Genomic DNA, 20,475 nt, shown 5'->3' on the forward strand with positions numbered 1-20,475 from the left:
TGGTTTGAAGAGAGGATATGGCAATGAATTGACAGGATATAATGGAGTAGCACCTAATTCCTCAGGAATGGAAACACATATGGAGTATCATGGGCGAAACAGTATACTCTGTTATGTCCATGGTACTACTCATATCTGTAGGCGACGGTTACCACTTTCCATCAGGTGGGCCGTCAGCTTGTTTGCTATTCTAAGTTGCATAATAAAACCTACTATTCAAAAATGCTTAAATCTTAGTTTACTTGAACAAAAATCTTTTTTTCTTTCTTTCAATAAGCGACATAATAATTCCAGTGTATTTCGGTAAAACTAATCAAACCTAAAAGGCAGTTCAGTGGAAACTATTGTCGGAATTGAAAGCCCATAACGATGGAATGCATCCCACATGATCCCATATGAATGCATCCCATATGAGCATGCAGCACACAAATTATTCTCTACTATTGTTTGATTAATCAATATATAACGTTGAAATGAGGTTGCTAGTTATTGAAAACTTGATTGATTGATATTTGAGTACAAAGCAGAGGGAAACTTTATACAAAAGTCGTTTACTTGGCACCTCTGTCCTATTCGTGTTTCTACCGTGAAGCAGTTGTGTTTGCATGGCTGTGGTTTGGTTTGAAGAGTGGGAAATGGCAGTGAATTAACAGGGTACAGAGAAATAACACCTGAGTCCTCAGGAATGGCAATACATGGGTAGTATCATGGGCGAAACGGTATACTCTGTTATGTTCACGGTACTGCTCATGTCTATAGGCGACGGTTACCACTTTCCATCAGGTGGGCCGTCAGATTGTTTGTCACAAGGGTCTAATGACGAGCTCTTCTGATGGTAAGTGACTACCGCCACCCATGGGCACTCGCAACATGGGCAGAATTGAAAATTTTCCAATCTTTTAAAAAGAAATATGCTCTTTTCTTGAAGGTTACAAACTCCAAAAAAAAATCCATCTAATAAAAGTACAAAATATTTTTTTTTTATTTTATTATTTTTAAATGCTTAATTTGTCCATATTTTTTATTTCGCATTTTCTATCCGCTATCATTGGCTTAATGTATCCGTTTCTTTTTGTGTAAATAAAACTGATTTATGGTTAACTGTAAAATAAAATGTAACCAAGGCATTTCCTAGTAGTATCAAGTCTAGTCACGTTGCCAACTGCACATAGAAAACGTATCAATGACACTATGTATTTATTAAATGTAAGAGACAAAAATAACAATACGTAGGTAAAACCTTCAAATACTATATCGTTTAGCAAAGTGCCTAATACAATTGTCATATAACAAAAAATCACCGTGTGTGCTAAAATGGGCTATCCAATGATTAAGGTTTGCCACACAATGATTAAAGAATTATTATTTTATTATTATTATTTATTATTATGGCGTAGCCTCCCCCATACCATAGGGGGTTTTGCCAATAGTTGCCACGCTTGGCAGCCTTGTTGGCATCCGTAGTAATATTATAAATGTGAAAATGAGTTTATTTCTTACCTATTATTAGCCTTAAAGGCTAAACCAATAATTATGAAATTTTGTATAAATATAATATACGGAGAAGGACACTTTTTATTCCAAAAAAATCAATGTAAATCCAATCATATGGATGATATAGCCGTTATATTCTGTTCTTTTTAATTTAATTTTTTATGCAACTTAGAATGGCAAACACGCTGACGGCCCACCTGATGAAAAGTAGTAACCGTCGCCTATAGACATGAGCAGTACCATAGACATTACAGATTATACTGTTTCGTGATGACCCTCATGATACCCCTCACGCATTGTACCCAGTAAATTCACGCCATATCCCACCCTTCAAACCGAAACACAGCCATGCAAACACAACTGCTTCACGGTAGAAACACGAATGGGACAGAGGTGTCCAAGCAAACAGCTTTTGTACAAAGCCTCCCTCTGGTAAAATGACCAAAGCTGATTCACTTCTACCAAATCTATATCGCAGAAAGAGTTCGAGTGGGCATTAATCCCCGGTCGCTCGCGGGCGGGTTAACTGCAAGCGACCGCATTACTTATATTGATATTTTTATTAATATTTGATATAATGAAGCATGAGCACTTGCGCCGAGCAATAAAAATCACGTATTTAAATCCACTTATACTTTTATTTCCTTTATATTTTACAACAATTCCCTCAGCCATATATCTTACATTTTTCACACACACCAAAGACAATCATGCAGCGCCCTCTGGCCTACTCTACCGTTAACTACTCTTTCGTTGTCTATGCCTAATGTTGCAATTATTAAAAATAATAATTGTGGTGACTGGAGACATGAAAACAAACTCAACAACTTCTGCCCACCACACGGCCAATGTTACTATATTTCACTTGAATTGTTCCAATATCATTGTATATATTTCTGGTATACCATAAAGAGTTAAATAATAATAGTAATAATGTATTAAATATTATCAAACAATCAATATTAAAAGTATGTTAATGAAAACACTATTTCGTATGAAAGGTATTACGTGGAAAGAATACATTAAATAAAAGCTTTATATTTCAAAAGGCTTAATCAAGGTAATTTGTACGCAGAATAGGCGAAGGCCTTAATATTATAAAAGATACGGTTACTTTAAAAATAAACTTCCATTTTTAACCCACTCAAAAGAGGGTAAAGGGATTGTTAGCAATGGATTTTGACAGCCCCATTGTTAGCAATACAGGTTATAAGAAGTAAAACTGCATACATATACGTCAGGCAACACTCTTGAAACACACATGCCTGCAATTTTCAACACTGAAAGAGCTTATAGGAGAGAGATAAAAACTATAAAGATCTGTACCTATCTTGAAAAGAGATAGAAACATAGTAATGTGCACGTTAGAGCAAGATAGACAGGCGGGTCATTTACGTGTACAAAGCGGTCTGTAGGGAATTGGGGGTGCGGTAAACAAATCAATTTCTGATTTGAAATGTATAATTTTCTGTAAATGAATGTAATTACTTATAGTGACGGCTACAGTATCTGAATATAAAATGAGATTAAAATAATAATTTATTGTGTACTAGCGGTCCGTCCCGGCTTCGCACGAGTGGACATTTGTACATTTTAAAAAGTGGCCATTAAGGCTGCACCCGCAACGGAAGCTTAAAAATGGAGTAACTTCTCCCGTTTTCCCAACATATCCCTTCACTGCTCTGCTCCTATTGATCGTAACGTGATGAAAAGTATACTATAACCTGCCCTGAAGGATAATTGTACCAAGTTTCGTTAAAATCCGTCAAGTAGTTTTTGTTTCTATAACGAACATATATACAGACAGATAGACAAAAAATTTACTGATTGCATTTTTGGCATCAGTATCGATCACTAATCACCGCCTGATAGTTATTTTGGAAATGTATTTCATGTACAGAATTGACCTCTCTACAGATTTATTATAAGTATAGATTTAAAAAAAAAAGAAATAATATAAATAAATAATAATTAAGAAAAAAATTGCAAAATTACGTATAATTCTATAATTTCCTTTATTGCTGCCAATATATTTGTCTTTTGCAGTGATGTAAAAATATTTTTCGCTCAAATAGACTAAATAACAAATTTCCGGAATCGCTTCTGTTGACGGCATAATAAATTTCGTTTTTGATCATCCACAAAAGCAAATTGCTTACAATTAAGTATTATAAAATGACAGAGTTACTAGTAAATATTTATGGAAAATTCAACTTGAAATTTCAAGATTAACAGTTTAAGACTTATAACCCGATTTCTAAGGAAAATCATAAATAGAACTTAATTCTAATTATGTTACTATAATCTCTTTTATATATGTATATATGTGTATATGTATGTATGTGTGTGTATATGTGTATATATATATATATATATATATATAATAATGAGTAGGGATAATTTTCATATTATTATATGTATTACATCTCCCATATCTAGAACTAACAAAATTTTTCATCGTGCCTCCTACCAAATTGTTTATAATTACTCCTCTCCATCCAAAGGTTGCCAGGAAGAGATCGCTCTTAGCGATAAGGTCGCCCATTGTTTTCTCATTGTGATTATTTCTTGTAATTATTTATATTTATAATAAGTTTACTATTGTAATCTTTTGGAGGAAACAATAAAGAGTATCTATCTATCTATCTTTTCATTTAAGAGTTTCCTCTTGTCGGTGCAACTAATTCATGCATCTTCCTCCAGCCAGCTCTATCCCAGTCCATATCCTTGACCTCCTTATACGAAATGACACCTAGTGTTTCTTTTATCTGTCCCATGTAGTTATTCCTCGGTCTTCCTCTTCCTCTTTTGTCCTCTATTTTTCCTTCTACTATGCTCTTAAAAAAATCGTCATGTCGTATAAGGTGTGTGTCGTATAGTAACGGTACCCGTGTAAATATAAAATTATCTTGTACATAAATAATAATTTGAAAAGAGTATTGTTGAGATTCTTATAGGTTCTTCTCAGCAAATAGCAACATCCCAAACTTAGCAGTATAATCATAAAAAAACTGATAATTTAAGAGAACTTGTAAATAAGTCTATTTAATTAATTAATTAATTCAACAGTATACTCTGTTATGTCCATGGTACTGCTCATGTCTATAGGCGACGGTTACCACTTTCCATCAGGTGGGCCGTCAGCTTGTTTGCCATTCTAAGTTGTATAAAAAAAATCTGAAAGGACACAGATTAATCCCATATTTTTTTTATTAAAATCCGTTTAGTTTTTAAATCAAAATAACTTTTTGCTACTATTGAAATTGTCGCCATGTTTGGCAGGCTAATTAGTAACCGCAGTTAGGCTATGACGATATTTTGAGAGGAACAATACTGCCCATCCTTCGATCATTAAGTTCTCTTAGTCGCTTCTTACGATACCCACGGGTAAGAAAAAGGTTGCTAATTCTATGTCGGAACAGCATTATTTGAAATATCTAATCAGAAATACATAACAACAAGCATAGAATAGAATTAAAAAAAGCAACAGCTGTAATTCTTGCTCGTTCTTCTCAACTAAAATTACATTCCGAACTGAGTTGTAGATTTTTTAATGGATGATAATGAAATAGTAGCACCGCCCGCGCTAACTGACGGGGCACCAGTGAGTGATGATAGGTGAGGATGAAAAGGCAGGTCAGTTAGCCCTTCATGATGAATATACCAGGAATTCAGTATGATGGTCTCCAGGGGCAATCACGTGGAGGTCGATCTGATAGCGTATATTGCAAGAAATGGGACTGGTGGTCCATATTACTAACAATCCCTTCCCTCCCTGGGTGGTAGATTAAAAAAAGACTATTCAGAAATTATTATTATTAAGTTACTTGAATATTTTTTTATTTAATTAAAATTCAAAGTAATTTAATTAAAATTTAAATTATTTTAATTAAAAATTAAATTATTTTAATTAAAATTCAAATAAATTTAATTAAAATTTAAATTATATTAAATAAAATTCAAATTAATTTAATTAAATTTCAAATTAATTTTATTAAAATTCAATTGAATTTAATTAAAATCCAATTGAATTTAATTAAAATTTAATTTAATTAAAATTCAAAGTAATTTAATTAAAATTCAAAGTAATTTAATTAAAATTTAAATTAATTTAATTAAAATTCAAATTAATTTAATTAAAATTCAATTGAATTTAATTAAAATTCAATTTAATTTAATTAAAATTCAATTGAATTTAATTAAAATTCAATTTAATTTAATTAAAATTCAATTTAATTTAATTAAAATTCAATTTAATTTAATTAAAATTCAAATTAATTTATTTAAAAATAACTAAAATTACAATTAAATATAATTAAAATTTTAATTAATATAATCAAGGCCAATTCATTTTCGATAGAATGATATACCTTCGATAGAATATAATGATACCGACCTAGTGCAATTACGCCGTGATATCTGTTACCACTCTCGAACGGCGCAAATGATTTATTAGTAGGCACGTTTGAAATTCACAATCGAATTGCAGAATTTAATTGGCATCGATCTCAAAACTCAGCCGGCTGTGTTGTACAATAAATTAGCGAACAATCTCGATGTATATTAGTTAAAATGGCTTTTGTACATTTACTGAACGTTTTGAAACTGATAGAATTGTAATATGTAACGTGTGATCTAGGAGAATGGATTTATATTGTTAAAAGGTGCACTACCTTTCACAAACAAGAGTAAAAACTGAATGAATGAATGAATGAATGAAATGTCTTTATTATTCCCTTCAAAGTATGAATGAATGATGACTTTATGTACTTAAATACAGGTTATTACATTAGAAATATTAAATATTATAAATGATACAGATTAACAATATGTACATAAACTAAATTAATTTTTACCTAATTACATAAAAACAAAATATATTTATGTTATAATTATTTTATAGAAATTAATTCAACGGTTTTAAAATAAAAAAAAATCAGACTAATATTTTTATATATATTATATGTACGTATTGGTTATAAATAAAATTAATTTACTTATATTAATCCATTTTCAATTATTTTATTACGAATACACATAAGTTTATATTTGGATATAAATCAAAGTAATCATTTAATATAAACATTATTTTCCGTTTATTTTGTTCTTTCAAATATATTCGAAGTAGAGTTTTGTGTCGTTTTTATTTTCCAATATAATATTAAAATGTAATTTCTTTTATATTATATATATTTACTACTCACTATAAATAGTAAATATACATTCTGGTAACCCTATTTACGGGGGGGAAAGGGATTGTTAGTAATGGAAACTGAGAATCCCATTGCTAGCAATATACCCAACCAGGTCGACCTCCTCGCGGTTCCCCCTGGAAACTATCATGGTTAATTCCTGATGAAATCATCGTGATGTGCTAACTGGCCTGTTTTCATTCTCATCTATTACCCTTCACTGGTGCTCCGCCAGCATATCCCATTAGCGCAAGCGGGGCTACCATACCATTTTCACCCATCAAAAAAAAACCCTATTCACGAACAAATAAATAAAAAAGTTAATACGAGTATGTATGTGTTGTTTAGTTTATTAGTATGTGTATGTTTAGTAAAACTTTTTTTTTTTTATTCAACTTAGAATGGCAAACAAGCTGACGGCCCACCTGATGGAAATGGTAACCGTCGCCTATAGACATGAACAGTACCATGGACATAACAGAGTATACTGTTTCGCCCATGATACCCCCCATGTGTTGCCATTCCTAAGGACTCAGATGTTATTCCTCTGTACCCAGTAAATTCACGCCATATCCCACCCTTTAAATCGAAACACAGCCATGCAAACACAACTGCTTCACGGTTGAAATACGAATGGGACAGAGGTACCCAAGCAATCGACTTTTGTACAAAGTCTCCCTCTGGTAAAACATTTCTATGAAGACGCTCTATCTATGTAATCTAAGTATAGAACGTATCAATATCTATTTTAAATGTATCCATGTTACCAACTTCAGCAGTGGATATAACATCATCAAAGTTACTGTCTCCGTGAACTCACCGTGTTTGTTGTGAGATTTCCAGTGAATTAGCAAACTATTTGCTATCACTAAGCGCTTGTCAAAGGCGTTAGAACTTAGTTCAAATCCCCTCTGATTACGTTCCACTATTAAGCATCGCTTTGAATTACACTACTATGATTTGAGAGAGTAATCAAAGTCGTTAGTGCTCTGTTGATATACGTTTTATCAATAAATCTGAATATTTTTCTAAAAACACTTTGGTGATAAAACGACAATGTTTTTTAACTTTCTATACTATAATACGACGCGTCCAACCAGTGTCGAGTTAGTTTCATCTATTACTATTTGGTTAAAATTGGAATTCAAAAATTGATTTTAAATTAACTTTTCTCTTTGCCAGGTGTTTTTGTTTTCTTCGGATCCGCTATAATTCTCCAGTGCGTCTGGTCTCCAGACAATGCAACCCTGGACTTTGACAAGCTAGCCCGGATCATGTACCTCTTCTACTCGCAAGCGTGCGGCTATAGTTTAAAAGTGGCTCGGTCTCTCTCCAATATTGAATTACCAAATGAAACATTTGGTTTCCAAGTATTGCCAATAAAATGGAAACCTGCACTAGTAACTGTTTCAACAAGATTATCAGCTAAAACAAGAAAGTCAGTATTATATGGCAAATTTCACTTGTATTTGAACAAACTATTTATTGTGGAACAAAAGATGGGATTGATGTTAATGACCAACTATAGATACCAGTCTATATTTGGAAAACTTATTTACTTATTTACACTTTATTGCATCAGTTGTAAAAGAAAATACAGTAAATTTTAATGTTAAACGATACAAAAGGCTACCTTATCATTAAATAACCTTTGAGTAAAGAACATTGAGAGACAATAAAAAGGGTAGGTGACAAAAATGCAAAAGATAAGAGACTGTCTTGCCACGTCACCTCTAGTTGTATTCACTAGAAACTTTTTTATATTAAAACAATATAATACTTTTCTAAACAAACAAAAATAGCTCCTTCGATCGTAATAATAAGAAAGAAACTTGTCAATTGAATTTTTATTATCAACGTCAGTTAAATGGTACTACATTGCATACACACGAAAATACAGCTTTTAAGACTTCTTCCATTTTGAAGTCGCATCTTCTTTTGAAGATTTCTCCTCTTTTTTTAATGAAAGTACTACATACAAATGTTATTATTAAATAATAATATATAAACGTCTATATCCGTAGGTACATAGAGTTGAGTTTGGCAATTCATGTTGTCTGGATGATCGCGGCCATAATCCTCAGTATTGTGACCAGAAAGAGCAAAAACATCAAAGTACTGAAAGTGGTACTTGCTGTCTTCTTCTATATTACTGTTTCAGTCATACTATTTGATTTGTCAATAGCTATCGTCTACGTCGTGCACATCCAGCAAAGTCTTACCAAAGGCATGGTGCTGAGATACAGCGGCTGGAGTGTAGAGTTACAATTGAAGAGTTATGACGAATTTGCTGGGTGGTTGCCTGTGGCAGCTTCTGTTTGCTGGATGAGAGGTGTTCTCCTCTTAGTTCTGAATATGTATAGCTGTAAAATAATTTACTACATAATAAAAAGGATAAAAAAGAGAGAAATAAAGAAGAGACTGATGCAAGAGAAAAATTTGCTTATTCCCGAACCTGAATACCAATAGTTTAACGACAAAAATGTATTATACTTCAGAACAAGGGAGCACAAACCCTTCGTTCAAAGAAACGTTATAAATAAAATCTTCTATTAAAATACTAATGCCTATAAGCTATTTCTCTAAGTTTGTTTGAATTAAAAGCGAACAATTTGTCAAGAACGTTAAACCTTGATAATGTGAAATGAAACGAGACGATTCTATTTTCAAGGAAATTCAATTTGAAACCTTCAACCGGGACGCTATTAAATTTTTCATTATCACCACGCCTTGGAGACGGGAGCCATTAATTTTGGACTTTACCTGTAATCAAAACAGGGACCGGCGGGCCGCACTGACAGCAAATTGGTTCACGGCCCACTTGAATTGTTTGCCCTATCTCGATTGTTTCCGAGAGCATTTTAAACCGAGTTTTACAAATCGAAAGCAAAAATGTGATCGTAAACAGTTCTCTAAAACATTTCGTAATGGGGTCCCTCGGTTTTTGGACGATAGCAGTGATTTTATACCAGAGTAAGTTGTTTTATCTCGCTGATCTGATATCGTTTCAATTTGCTACAAATTTTGCTTATCGTAAACGAAAATCTGAATTGTTAATTGGTTTAATGGAATTAAAAATGTTTTTTTATGCTAGTCATTTTTAGAATATTGCAGCGTGATACAAAATTAAAGAGTACTTGTTAGGATTTGCTGTCTGTTTGTTCCGTACCTTTTTTTTAATAAAGTAGTCAGATGCCCAAATTAATCAAATAGTACTATAAATTTTTTGTTAATCAGATAGTCATGTTTAAGACCACCTATCTCATTTCAAGCAAGCTGTTTGTCGTGGTTTTACTCGCATATATCAAAATAAGAAGCATTCTCTATGTTAAGTTAAAATATAACTTACCCTTACTATATTACTGTCATTCAAATTGCTTCAGTCACTAATGTGTAAATGAATAACAAACAACTTTACAAAAACTATCGCATTTATTAGCATTAGTTGAGAAAAAAATACTTTTAAAAATTATTCGTTACTTGAATTAATTATTATGCCATTTTGTTATTGCAATTTGGTGTTACAAATTAACTTAAAATATTCCTGTCGCCAAGTTTGAAGAGCATTATTAAATCTTAATAATAAAAAATAAAACACCGACGTGTGGGCCACCAGTTTCTTTCCCGCGGGTGTCGTAAGTGGCGACTAAGAGGGCTTAATGGCCGAAGGATAGGCAGCAGTGTCCCTCTTGAAACCCTCATCAGAAGCCTAAGTACGGATGCCAATACGCCTACCAAGCGTGGAAACTATTGACATACCCGTCTAAGGGGGGAAGCATACATTATACAATGGACAATGAACGGCTGATATTAGGTGATGAATATACATCGTCGTGTATTCACTCCCCCCCCCCCCCCCTTCTTGATGCAGTACAAACGAATCTATAATACAGAATATGATGACGGGGTGTACTGTCATATTTTTTCTCATGTAAGCGCTGACCGGAATGATTCTCGATAGATTCATTTGTACCTCGTCCATACTGGTCCATGGACTGCTCCATATAGGACTGCATATGCATGAGTTAATATAGCGGACAGTTATTTGCCTTGTCTTTCCAAATTGTATAAAAATGAGGGTACTTGTATATTTGTAATCTGAAAATATGCAATTTTTCCAGCAATATTTTGCATAATTATCAGTTGGTTGACCCTCGACTGCCAATTTACTCCTAAGGCATCGGAGCTGCACGAAGTCACCCTGGTGAAGATGCTGTACCTTTACGACCCTGAGGCGTGCGGTCGAGTCTACTTTTACAACTACACGAACGGTCCATCTTCTACCATTGTGTGGCCGATTAAAAATGAGATTGCTGCTGCTTTTCGAGTGTTAGTTCTCAACTATTTTCTATATCATATACTAGCGATTCGGCCTGGCTCTGCACGCACAAGTAGACAGAATTTTCAAAAATAATTTATGACCTATTACTTACCTATAATATAGCTTTTTATAGGTGAAATAATTTTTAATATCGCTTGTGAAGTTTTTGAGTTAATCCATTACAAACCGTCAAATCTTTCCTCTTTATAATATTAGTATAAATTAAACTTTGTTCGCATTAAATAAAAAGTTAGCTTTGTGTTGATTCAAGATAATATTGTTCCTCTGTCTATATCGAATCGAATATTGAATTTCCTTCCGTTCAGCGATTTAGCGTAACTAAATATTAACATCTAAAACATGACGATGATGATGATGGTGATGATCTAAAATATCCAATTATAATAATTATTTAATCATACTACATAAGGCCCATTTGTGCTTCTTCACAAGGGGGGTAATGAGGTTTCTTCAGGGTCGGCAACGCTCGCGTAATGCCCCTGATATTGCAGACGTTCATAGGCTACGTTAACCGCTTACCATCAGGTGAGCCGTATGCTTATTTACCACCTCAGTGGTAAAAAAAAAACTCTGTTGACGAGGAATATCACAATTTATTTCTAACAATTTATTTCAGTAAAATACGAGTGTGGTTATCCTTGCATAGCCTTTGGTTACTTCTTGGATGTTTGTACTTCACCCAAAGGCAGCGGCCATGTGGATTCTATGCCGTTTTATTACCATTCACCCTGATCGGAGTCGCTTTGCTTATCACAGATTTAGTGTACATGACATTGTTCCTTATGGACACACAAGGCTCTATGACTGAAGGTAAGTTTAATTAAATTTACTTTTTAATTCCAAAAAATGGTATTTTTTTATAGGTGATAATGAAATAGTAACCCTACCCGCGCTATCGGTATACACCAGCGGGGCACCAGTTAAGGATGATAGACGAGGATGAAACAGGTCAGTTAGCCCATCGTGACGAATTCAACGAGAATTGTTCACGATGGTTTCCAGGGGGAACCACGCGGAGGTTGACCTGATAGGGCATATTGTTAGCAATGGGGCTGTCAAACTCCATTGCTAACAATCCCACCCCCCCTCCAAAAATGGTCGTGTGGTTCCAGCATAGAATACACCACCCCTTCCTTTCCCGTGGGTTTTTTAAAAGTCGACCATGGACTGCGAGGGATGGGCAGCAGCGCCCCCCCTAAAACATCTCTAAAGCCTGACTGTAGTTGTCAATCTGCCTACCAAGCGTGGCAACTACTGGTAAAATCCCCCAAGGGGGAGGCTTATGTTCATTCCCCACCCTAACTAAGAGAGGAGGCCTGCCCTACACCATTTACAGGGCGGGCCGTCGCGTTGGATACTCGGTAGTCGTACAAACGGGAACCCGGGATCCAACATAAGCGCCTCGAGGTACGTCGTGTGGTTTTTAGTGGGTACGAATCCCACACACCCCAGCTGCCCTCCCTTCGGCAGATGGGACGGTCTTTCCGAAGATTTTCCACACGGAAAAAAAAAATGGCTTATGTTCAGCTGTGGACAGTTAAAGGCTGATAAAATGATAATGATAATATTTAAAGTATATTTGCGCGGAGTTCCGACATAGAATAAACCACTACTTCCTTTTCCGTGGGTGTCGTAAGAGGCAACTAAGCGAACTTAATGATCTTATAAAAATTAACTCTAATTATCATAATATATATATTTTTTTAATATTTTTTTTAATGGAATTCACTTATAATCGTATTTTCTGATATTGCTCACAACTCAGGTTACATGTATATTTCTATAACTAATAACGCAACTTTTAAAATATTTGTAGTCTAGTGTTATTTAATTCATTATAATTGTTACTTTATTCTCTCGCACTATATAACTATGTTAAAGTAAATGCTGTGAATACCTATAGGCATGTGCATTAATATTGTATTATATTTAATGTTTGTTATATATGTTATAATGCAATATGCTGTTGGTGTTCCTTAAATAAATAAATAAAAAACAAAATCTTGAGATAGGCAGCAGTGTCCCTCTTAAAATATCAAAAAACGCTAACAGCGGTTGCCAAACAGCCAACCAAGGAGGAAGCTTATGTTCAGCAGTGAACACAAGCTCGTTTGCCCCCTGTGTTTAAAAAAAAAAGTGCATTTAAAAGCTGATATAACAATGATATTAATATAGGGATTCATTATAAATATCATCTCGTAATCCCCCTTGAAACCAATCGTGCTGAATTACAGGTCTATTCATCACGATGAGCTAACCGACCCGCGTTTTCATTCTCACCTATCATCCCCCACTGGTGCCCCGCCAGTGTATACCGTTGGCGCGGACGGAGTTACTTTTCCCATTATCATCCATTAAAAAAAAACAGTACAGTAAATATATGTATTCCTGATGAGCGAAGTCGCCGCTAACAGTTAGTTTTAAATAAATTAAAGGAGACTCTAAAATTAGTTGTATTATATTTTATTTTCATGCAACTTAGAATAGCTAACAAGCTAACGGCCCACCTGATAGAAAGTGGTAACCGTCGCTTATAGACATGAGTAGTACCATGAACATAACAGAGTATACGTTATATACGTTCCGCCCATGATACCCCCCATGCTATTTCTGAGGACTCAGGTGTTATTCCTCTGTACCCAATAAATTCACTGCCATATCCCACCCTTCAAACCGAAACACAGGCATGCAAACGCAACTACTTTACAGTTGAAACACAAATGGGACAGAGGTGCCCAAGCAAACAACCTTTGTAGTCTCCTTCTGGTGAATAGTAAATCTACATAAATCCCTATAATAAGGTTTCTATTTATTTTTTATTTAAACCCTCTATTATTATTCACAGAAAACAAATCTGAATCACAGGACAATCTTGAAATACAGTCTGAAAAAAAAAACTTTGCTGAAATTATTCTTAGAAATTTATTATTATAAGCTTCTTGTTAAATTTGATAAATTGTAGTTACTCAGTATCCGGCTGAGTTATATTATATTATATTACAAGACCCTTATATAAATTATTAAGATGTGGACTTAGAAAATTTTTTAATAAGACATAATCCAATGAATTACTGTAATATTAAAAAGTTTAAATCTTTTAATACCTACACCGTAATTACTAGTAACTAGGTCCGTCGCCTGGACTAATTAATTTTGACAAATAATATCGCAAAGTTGGCCTAGATGTGACAAGGATAAACATGGTCGTATTTCTCTGATAGGTAGCTAAATAATTAAAAGGCGAAAGAATATTGAAAATTATATCGTTGATAATTATTAGTATCATGGGCGAAACAGTATACTCTGTTGTGTCCATGGTACTGCTCATGTCTATAGGCGACGGTTACCACTTTCTATCAGGTGGGCCGTCAGCTTGTTTGCCATTCTAAGTTGTATAAAAAAAAATTATAACTAGACTAGTTTACACGAGTTCATGTAACTCAAATAAAAGACAGATAAATAGAAGTAAGTCTGTAAAAAGATTTTTATTTGGAAAATATTCAAGAAAAAATCCTCCAACATAATATAATGTACCAACAGGATTTTCATAAGAAATCATATTTCAGCTGGCTTACTTTGGCTTACATCTCCGCACCTCACGAAGTAATTCAGACTTCAATTTCATACATACAGCACGTGTGTATACGGATAACTGGTTTAATTTCTTTCCTATATTATACATTTTTTTTTTTCTTATTTGGTAAAGAATCTATATATGTTTTTATGAAATTAGTAATCCTTTTAATACAGTAAATGCGAAAGTTTGTAACGACAAATGAATGAATGTTTGTTACTCTTTCACGCAAGCGAATTTTAATAAAATTTGGTACACTGGTTGGCTATATCTTAAGTTAGTACATAGAATACTTTAAATACTGATTCACGCTAATGAAGCTGCGCGATACATAATAATAATAATAATAATAAAGTTTATTCTCTTCACAATACCAGTTGTACATCTATTATATTCTAATACATTTATTTTTGGAGGTTACATAATTTAATGTATTGTGAAGAACTAGTGTCTGAAGTAGGATAAACCTGTGTTACAGATCACCAGGTCCTCACCCCACGGTGTTGGCACTATATTACAATTTGTTCTGGTTATGAATATAATAACAACATTAATACATATACACATACATACACACATACACACATACACACACACATACATATACATATATATATATATATATATATACATACATACACATATACATACACATATATACACACACACACACATACATACACATATATACACCTATATAGTTAAGGTTATACAACCGATATATCCTACACACACTTACACAATATACATTATTTTAATAATATTTTCATAAGTTGTAATTTAATACGCAACCTTCAGTAATTTCTCCGTGTCATCGTACGTCAGACTCAATAACCATGTTTTAAGTGCAGTTTTACAATTGAAGTGTGAATATGAATATATGTTCAAAATACGGTTTATATTATTATAAAGATGGCTGCCGAGGAAACAGAAAAATCTTTGTGAAAGTATTGTTCTAAAGCGATGTTTTTTGTATATAATGTCTTTACGTCTTTTTGAGGTATCAAGATCGGTGGGTAATATTTGATGTTGTTTTAAAGTTATGTATAAAATAAATAGTTTTCTAACTGAAAGAATTTCACAATCTCGGTACAATTCATGTGTCGGGTAGTAGATGGAGTGAAATGTGCATACCTTGAGAAGCGCACGCTGTGCTCTTTCCAGGGTGATAAGGTGTGATTTACATGCTCCGCCCCATGATGTAATGCAGTAAGTGAGAATTGACTGACACAGAGCGAAATAAACCGTTTTTAGTAATTTAAAATTCGATACATGTCTTAATTGTTTAAATACGTAAATCAACTTTCGGGTTCTACTAGTAAGCAAATTAATATGTTCGCGGAATTTGAGATTGCAGTCAAGTAATATGCCTAAATATTTAATTGTGTTTACTCTTTTTAACTCGGGACAAGAACAGGGTTTTTGATCTGAAATTCTACAGCAGTGGGCAAACAGACGAAAAGCATTAGAGGGTGGAGTGTTGCGTATATCCTATGCGTTGCGTATACCGCACCTCACGAAGTAATTCAGACTTCAATTTCATACATACAGCACGTGTGTATACGGATAACTGGTTTAATTTCTTTCCTATATTATACATTTTTTTTTTTCTTATTTGGTAAAGAATCTATATATGTTTTTATGAAATTAGTAATCCTTTTAATACAGTAAATGCGAAAGTTTGTAACGACAAATGAATGAATGTTTGTTACTCTTTCACGCAAGCGAATTTTAATAAAATTTGGTACACTGGTTGGCTATATCTTAAGTTAGTACATAGAATACTTTAAATACTGATTCACGCTAATGAAGCTGCGCGATACATGTTTATAAATATAATTATTATTATGATTAAAATATGAATATTTAATAATAAAGTAATCGTTTAAATTAATATCCAAGCACTTTCTTCATTCTATTAATTTAATTGTTATAAATATATATTGCTCTCTAAAAAAACTTTGTGAACACGCACTAACACATACACACACACGCACACGCACGTGCACGCGCCCCCACTCACACACACACACACATTCACACATATACGCACGCATACAATCAAAATCAGAACTTAAACAAAATCAGAGCTCTAATATGGCTAGGCAATAATATATAATGCAAAGTAAACGCCATACTAATCACACCGATTACGTAGTCTTCGAATTAGGATACCCAATGTGACGAGAGACTGACGAACGAACGTCTGGAGGCACAATCCAGAACAGCCAGACTCGAGCGATTTCAGAACAGTTCGTTTCGCTAATTGACTCGTTCGAGAATCAAACCCGAAATCTCTTTACACAAAGCAATGCATTCACTGCTACGCCACGAAAGCTCTCAACAATGAAACGATTTAAATAACTCTTTTATTATAAATAAAAAAAAAAATATTACGCTCAGAATCAAACAAATATTCACGTGACTGGTAAAAAATGACATAATATAACTTTCCGCTTTTATTTTCCAAGAAATATACACTTCGCCATAACAAAAGCAACTCTGGGGAAAAGCCGCTCACCCTTGCCACCTGACCTCAATCCATATTATCCCCTAGATACAATACATCCGCCTTTTGAACTGTATACTTTCGATTTGTACTTTACCATTTGATCTCGCTATTTGTTACAATTCATTATTTTTAAGAGACTTTCAAATAGGAGAAGGTTATATCAGTTTCTTTGTATGTTTTGAAATATATTGTTGTTAATGAAAGAGTGAATGGAAAAATGAATGCAATAGAGAATTATTATTTATCTTTTCTCCTTTTTCTTACTTATCTTCATCATTTAACCAGAGGGAGACTTTGTATAAAAGACGTTTACTTGGGCACCTCTAACCCATTTGTGTTTCTACCATGAAGCAGTTGTGTTTGCGTGGCTGTGTTTCGGTTTGAAGGTTTGGATATAGCAGTGAATTTACAGGGTACAGAGGAATAACACCTGAGTCCTCAGAAATGGCAACGTATGGGAGGTATCATGCGCTAAACAGTATACTCTGTTATGTCCATGGTACTGCTCATGTCTATAGGCTACGATTATCACTTTCCATGAGGTGCGCCATCAGCTTGTTTGCCATTCTAAGTTGCATAAAAAAAATCCTAATTGTCTTATATCCACAGCTGACATACTACAGTACGTAGACTCCAACAAACAGCATCTTCAGACCTTGAAAAAGAAGCAGTCACAGGTCATCATGAGCAACATAGACAGTGTTTCACCAGATACGTCTTGGGTCTCATTGTTATTGGCATACGCTAGCTGTCGAGGTATAATCCAATGGTTTATCAACTTTTGGCTTGTAAAGGATAACTATTTCGAAGGCCTATCACAGTATCGTGAGTATTATTTTATATTACTACATTACTTACTGTGTTCCATGAATTTGCTCACCAGAATGCGGATAAAAAGTGACCTAGATTAATTTAATCTATCTATTTAACAGTTTGAGCTTGATAGAGTAATAAAAACTTACAAATTTTTATAATTCCCTATAATATAATATATTAATATAATTATATATAAAATAGAATGTATCCACACATTTTTCAACCCCAGGATATCGTAAAAGTCCCCGTGGTTCGTCCCATAAATGATATACGACGAAAAAGCGACTAGGGGACAAAGTACAATATCTTTTCCCCTACTAGGGGAACAAAGTGCCCAGTAATAAACAAATGAAAGAAAAGTCAAAATTAACCACTATACCAAGCCGCCTAGCCCAATATAGTAATAGATGGGGGAATGGGATTATTACAAATGAAGTCTAAGAGCCTTATTGCTAGGGAAATTGGCGCAGAAGAGGGTACCTTTCCATTTTTATTCCTTAGAAAAAAATATAGTAATAAAAAGTATATCATATAAAAGTCAAATATCCACTAAGAAGTGATAACAATAATATGTTGGGGAGAAGGGATTGTTAGTAATAGGGTCTAATTTCCCCATTACTAGCAATACACCGTATAAGGTCGATCTACACGCAGTTCTCCCTAGAAAATAGCGTATTAAATCTAGTTTAATTCATTACGATAGGCTAACGGACCTGCTTTCATAGTCCTCTATCATTCTTCACTGGGGCCCCGCTAGCGTATACCGGCAGTACAGGCGGGTTTACCATTCATTATTATCTATTTAAAAGGGGGAAGAAATTGTTAGTAATGGGGAGATTAGTCCCCATTACTATCAATATACCCTATCAGGTCGACCTCCACGCGATTCTCGCTGAAGACTATCGTATTTCATTCTACTTGAATTTGTCACGATGGACTTCATCCACACCTATCATCCCTCACTGGGCTCCCGTCAGTGTATAGCGATAGTACAGGCGGGGTTACCATTCACTATCATCCATTACAAAGGGGGGAAGGGATTGTTAGTAATCGGGAAGTTAGTCCCCATTGCTATCAGATCGACCTCCACGCGATTTCCCCTGGAAACCATCGTGACTAATTTATCGTTGATTTCGTCAAGGTGAACTAACTGACCTGCCTTTTCATCCTTACCAATCATCCCTCACTGGTGCCCTGCTACTGTATACTGATAGCGCAGGCGGGGTTACCATTTATTGGGTACAGAGAAATAACACCTGAGTCCTCAGGAATGACAACGCATGAGAGGTATCATGGGCGAAACAGTATACTCTGTTATGTCCATGGTACTGTTCATGTCTATAGGCGACGGTTACCGCTTTCCATCAGGTGGGCCGTCAGCTTGTTTGCCATTCTAAGTTGTATAAAAAAAAACCATTCCATTATCATCCATTAAAATAAAACAATAATATGTTATCACTTCTTTCAGGTAAACTACAGTCGCAAGAAAATAGAAAAATCTACAGCCAATGAAATATATGTACATAATCTCATGCTTATATTTAAATATTAATGTTACAGCACGTTACATTAGGATAATGCCCGAATTATATTAGGTACTGACCTAATCAGCAATCCAGCGCTCGAATCTAGCGCTGCATTGCCACTGAGATAATCTGACGTCATATTTTGTGAGTGACTGCTCACCTTTAGACAGTTTTGTTTATGATTTTTTTTATACCACTGAGGTGGCAAACAAGCATACGACCCACCCGATGGTAAGCGTAAACCCCATGCTGTAGTCTCTTGGGTAAACCTCGGCAGGGAGCTCATTCCACAACCCGAGTGTTCGTGGGAGGAAACATCTATGAAACCGCGCAGTACGCGACCATTGAGGCTGTAGGACAGATAGCTGAGTGCGAGATCGCCACGCAATAAATAGCTAGTTATTTGTCCAAAGAACAAAATGGATCTTCTTTAATAGCTTCATTTAATGTTGTGAAATATTCATGACAATGATGCCGTTTATAATTGTGCCCGTTTTAATTGCTGCCTCTCATAGCTATACGCTCCCTGATATTTGCTAGCTCGCTTCCATTATCCGAGATCTAGACGTTATGAGTTTTATGTATGTAGGTTGTACCTTAATAACTTATGGTTATATATTATTTATATGAATAAATGAATATTTATTTGCAAGAAATATGGTCAGTATAGAGAAGTGAAAAAAGGTATAAGTATGTATATATATTTTAACTTCGGTTGCCAACCCGCCTGCCAAGTGTGGCAACTGCTGGCAAAACCCTCTTTATTTTATATTAAGCTTTGTTCAGCAGTGGACAGTTAACGGTTAATGCAATAAATATATATATATATATATATATATATATATATATATATATATATATATATATATATATATATATATATATATATATATATATATATATATATATATATATATATATATATATTTTAACTTCTGTTTAGCACTACTACTACCCACTCACTACTTCCTACGTCACTGTGTTAGGTTGACTGGAGGAAATCTCTTTCAGAGATAAGT

At 34.2% G+C, this 20,475-nt stretch overlaps 2 protein-coding genes across 2 annotated transcripts; both read left to right on the forward strand.

The window, feature by feature from the left end:
- The first annotated feature begins 816 nt into the window (after positions 1-816).
- On the forward strand, positions 817-9,247 carry LOC113514074 (uncharacterized). Its single transcript, XM_052899321.1, has 3 exons — positions 817-835; positions 7,869-8,124; positions 8,711-9,247. The coding sequence occupies exons 1-3, from the start codon at positions 817-819 to the stop codon at positions 9,153-9,155; spliced, it is 720 nt and encodes a 239-aa protein (XP_052755281.1). The 3' UTR covers positions 9,156-9,247.
- Positions 9,248-9,613: 366 nt separating this feature from the next.
- LOC113514072 (uncharacterized) lies at positions 9,614-20,210 on the forward strand. Its single transcript, XM_031910853.2, has 5 exons — positions 9,614-9,659; positions 10,808-11,015; positions 11,645-11,838; positions 17,724-17,939; positions 19,399-20,210. The coding sequence occupies exons 1-5, from the start codon at positions 9,614-9,616 to the stop codon at positions 19,440-19,442; spliced, it is 708 nt and encodes a 235-aa protein (XP_031766713.2). The 3' UTR covers positions 19,443-20,210.
- Positions 20,211-20,475: the final 265 nt, after the last annotated feature.

The sequence above is a fragment of the Galleria mellonella genome, unplaced genomic scaffold (genome assembly GCF_026898425.1).
Source record: "Galleria mellonella isolate WM207_F2 unplaced genomic scaffold, CSIRO_AGI_GalMel_v1 utg57, whole genome shotgun sequence".
NCBI lineage: Eukaryota > Metazoa > Arthropoda > Insecta > Lepidoptera > Pyralidae > Galleria > Galleria mellonella.

Coding starts and splice junctions, on each gene's coding strand:
- LOC113514072 (XM_031910853.2), top strand. CDS start 9,614: ATGGGGTCCCTCGGTTTTTGGACGATAGCAGTGATTTTATACCAGA. Junction 9,660..10,807: donor AGCAGTGATTTTATACCAGA/GTAAGTTGTTTT, acceptor CAATTTTTCCAG/CAATATTTTGCATAATTATC. Junction 11,839..17,723: donor ACAAGGCTCTATGACTGAAG/GTAAGTTTAATT, acceptor TTATATCCACAG/CTGACATACTACAGTACGTA.
- LOC113514074 (XM_052899321.1), top strand. Junction 8,125..8,710: donor TTATCAGCTAAAACAAGAAA/GTCAGTATTATA, acceptor CTATATCCGTAG/GTACATAGAGTTGAGTTTGG.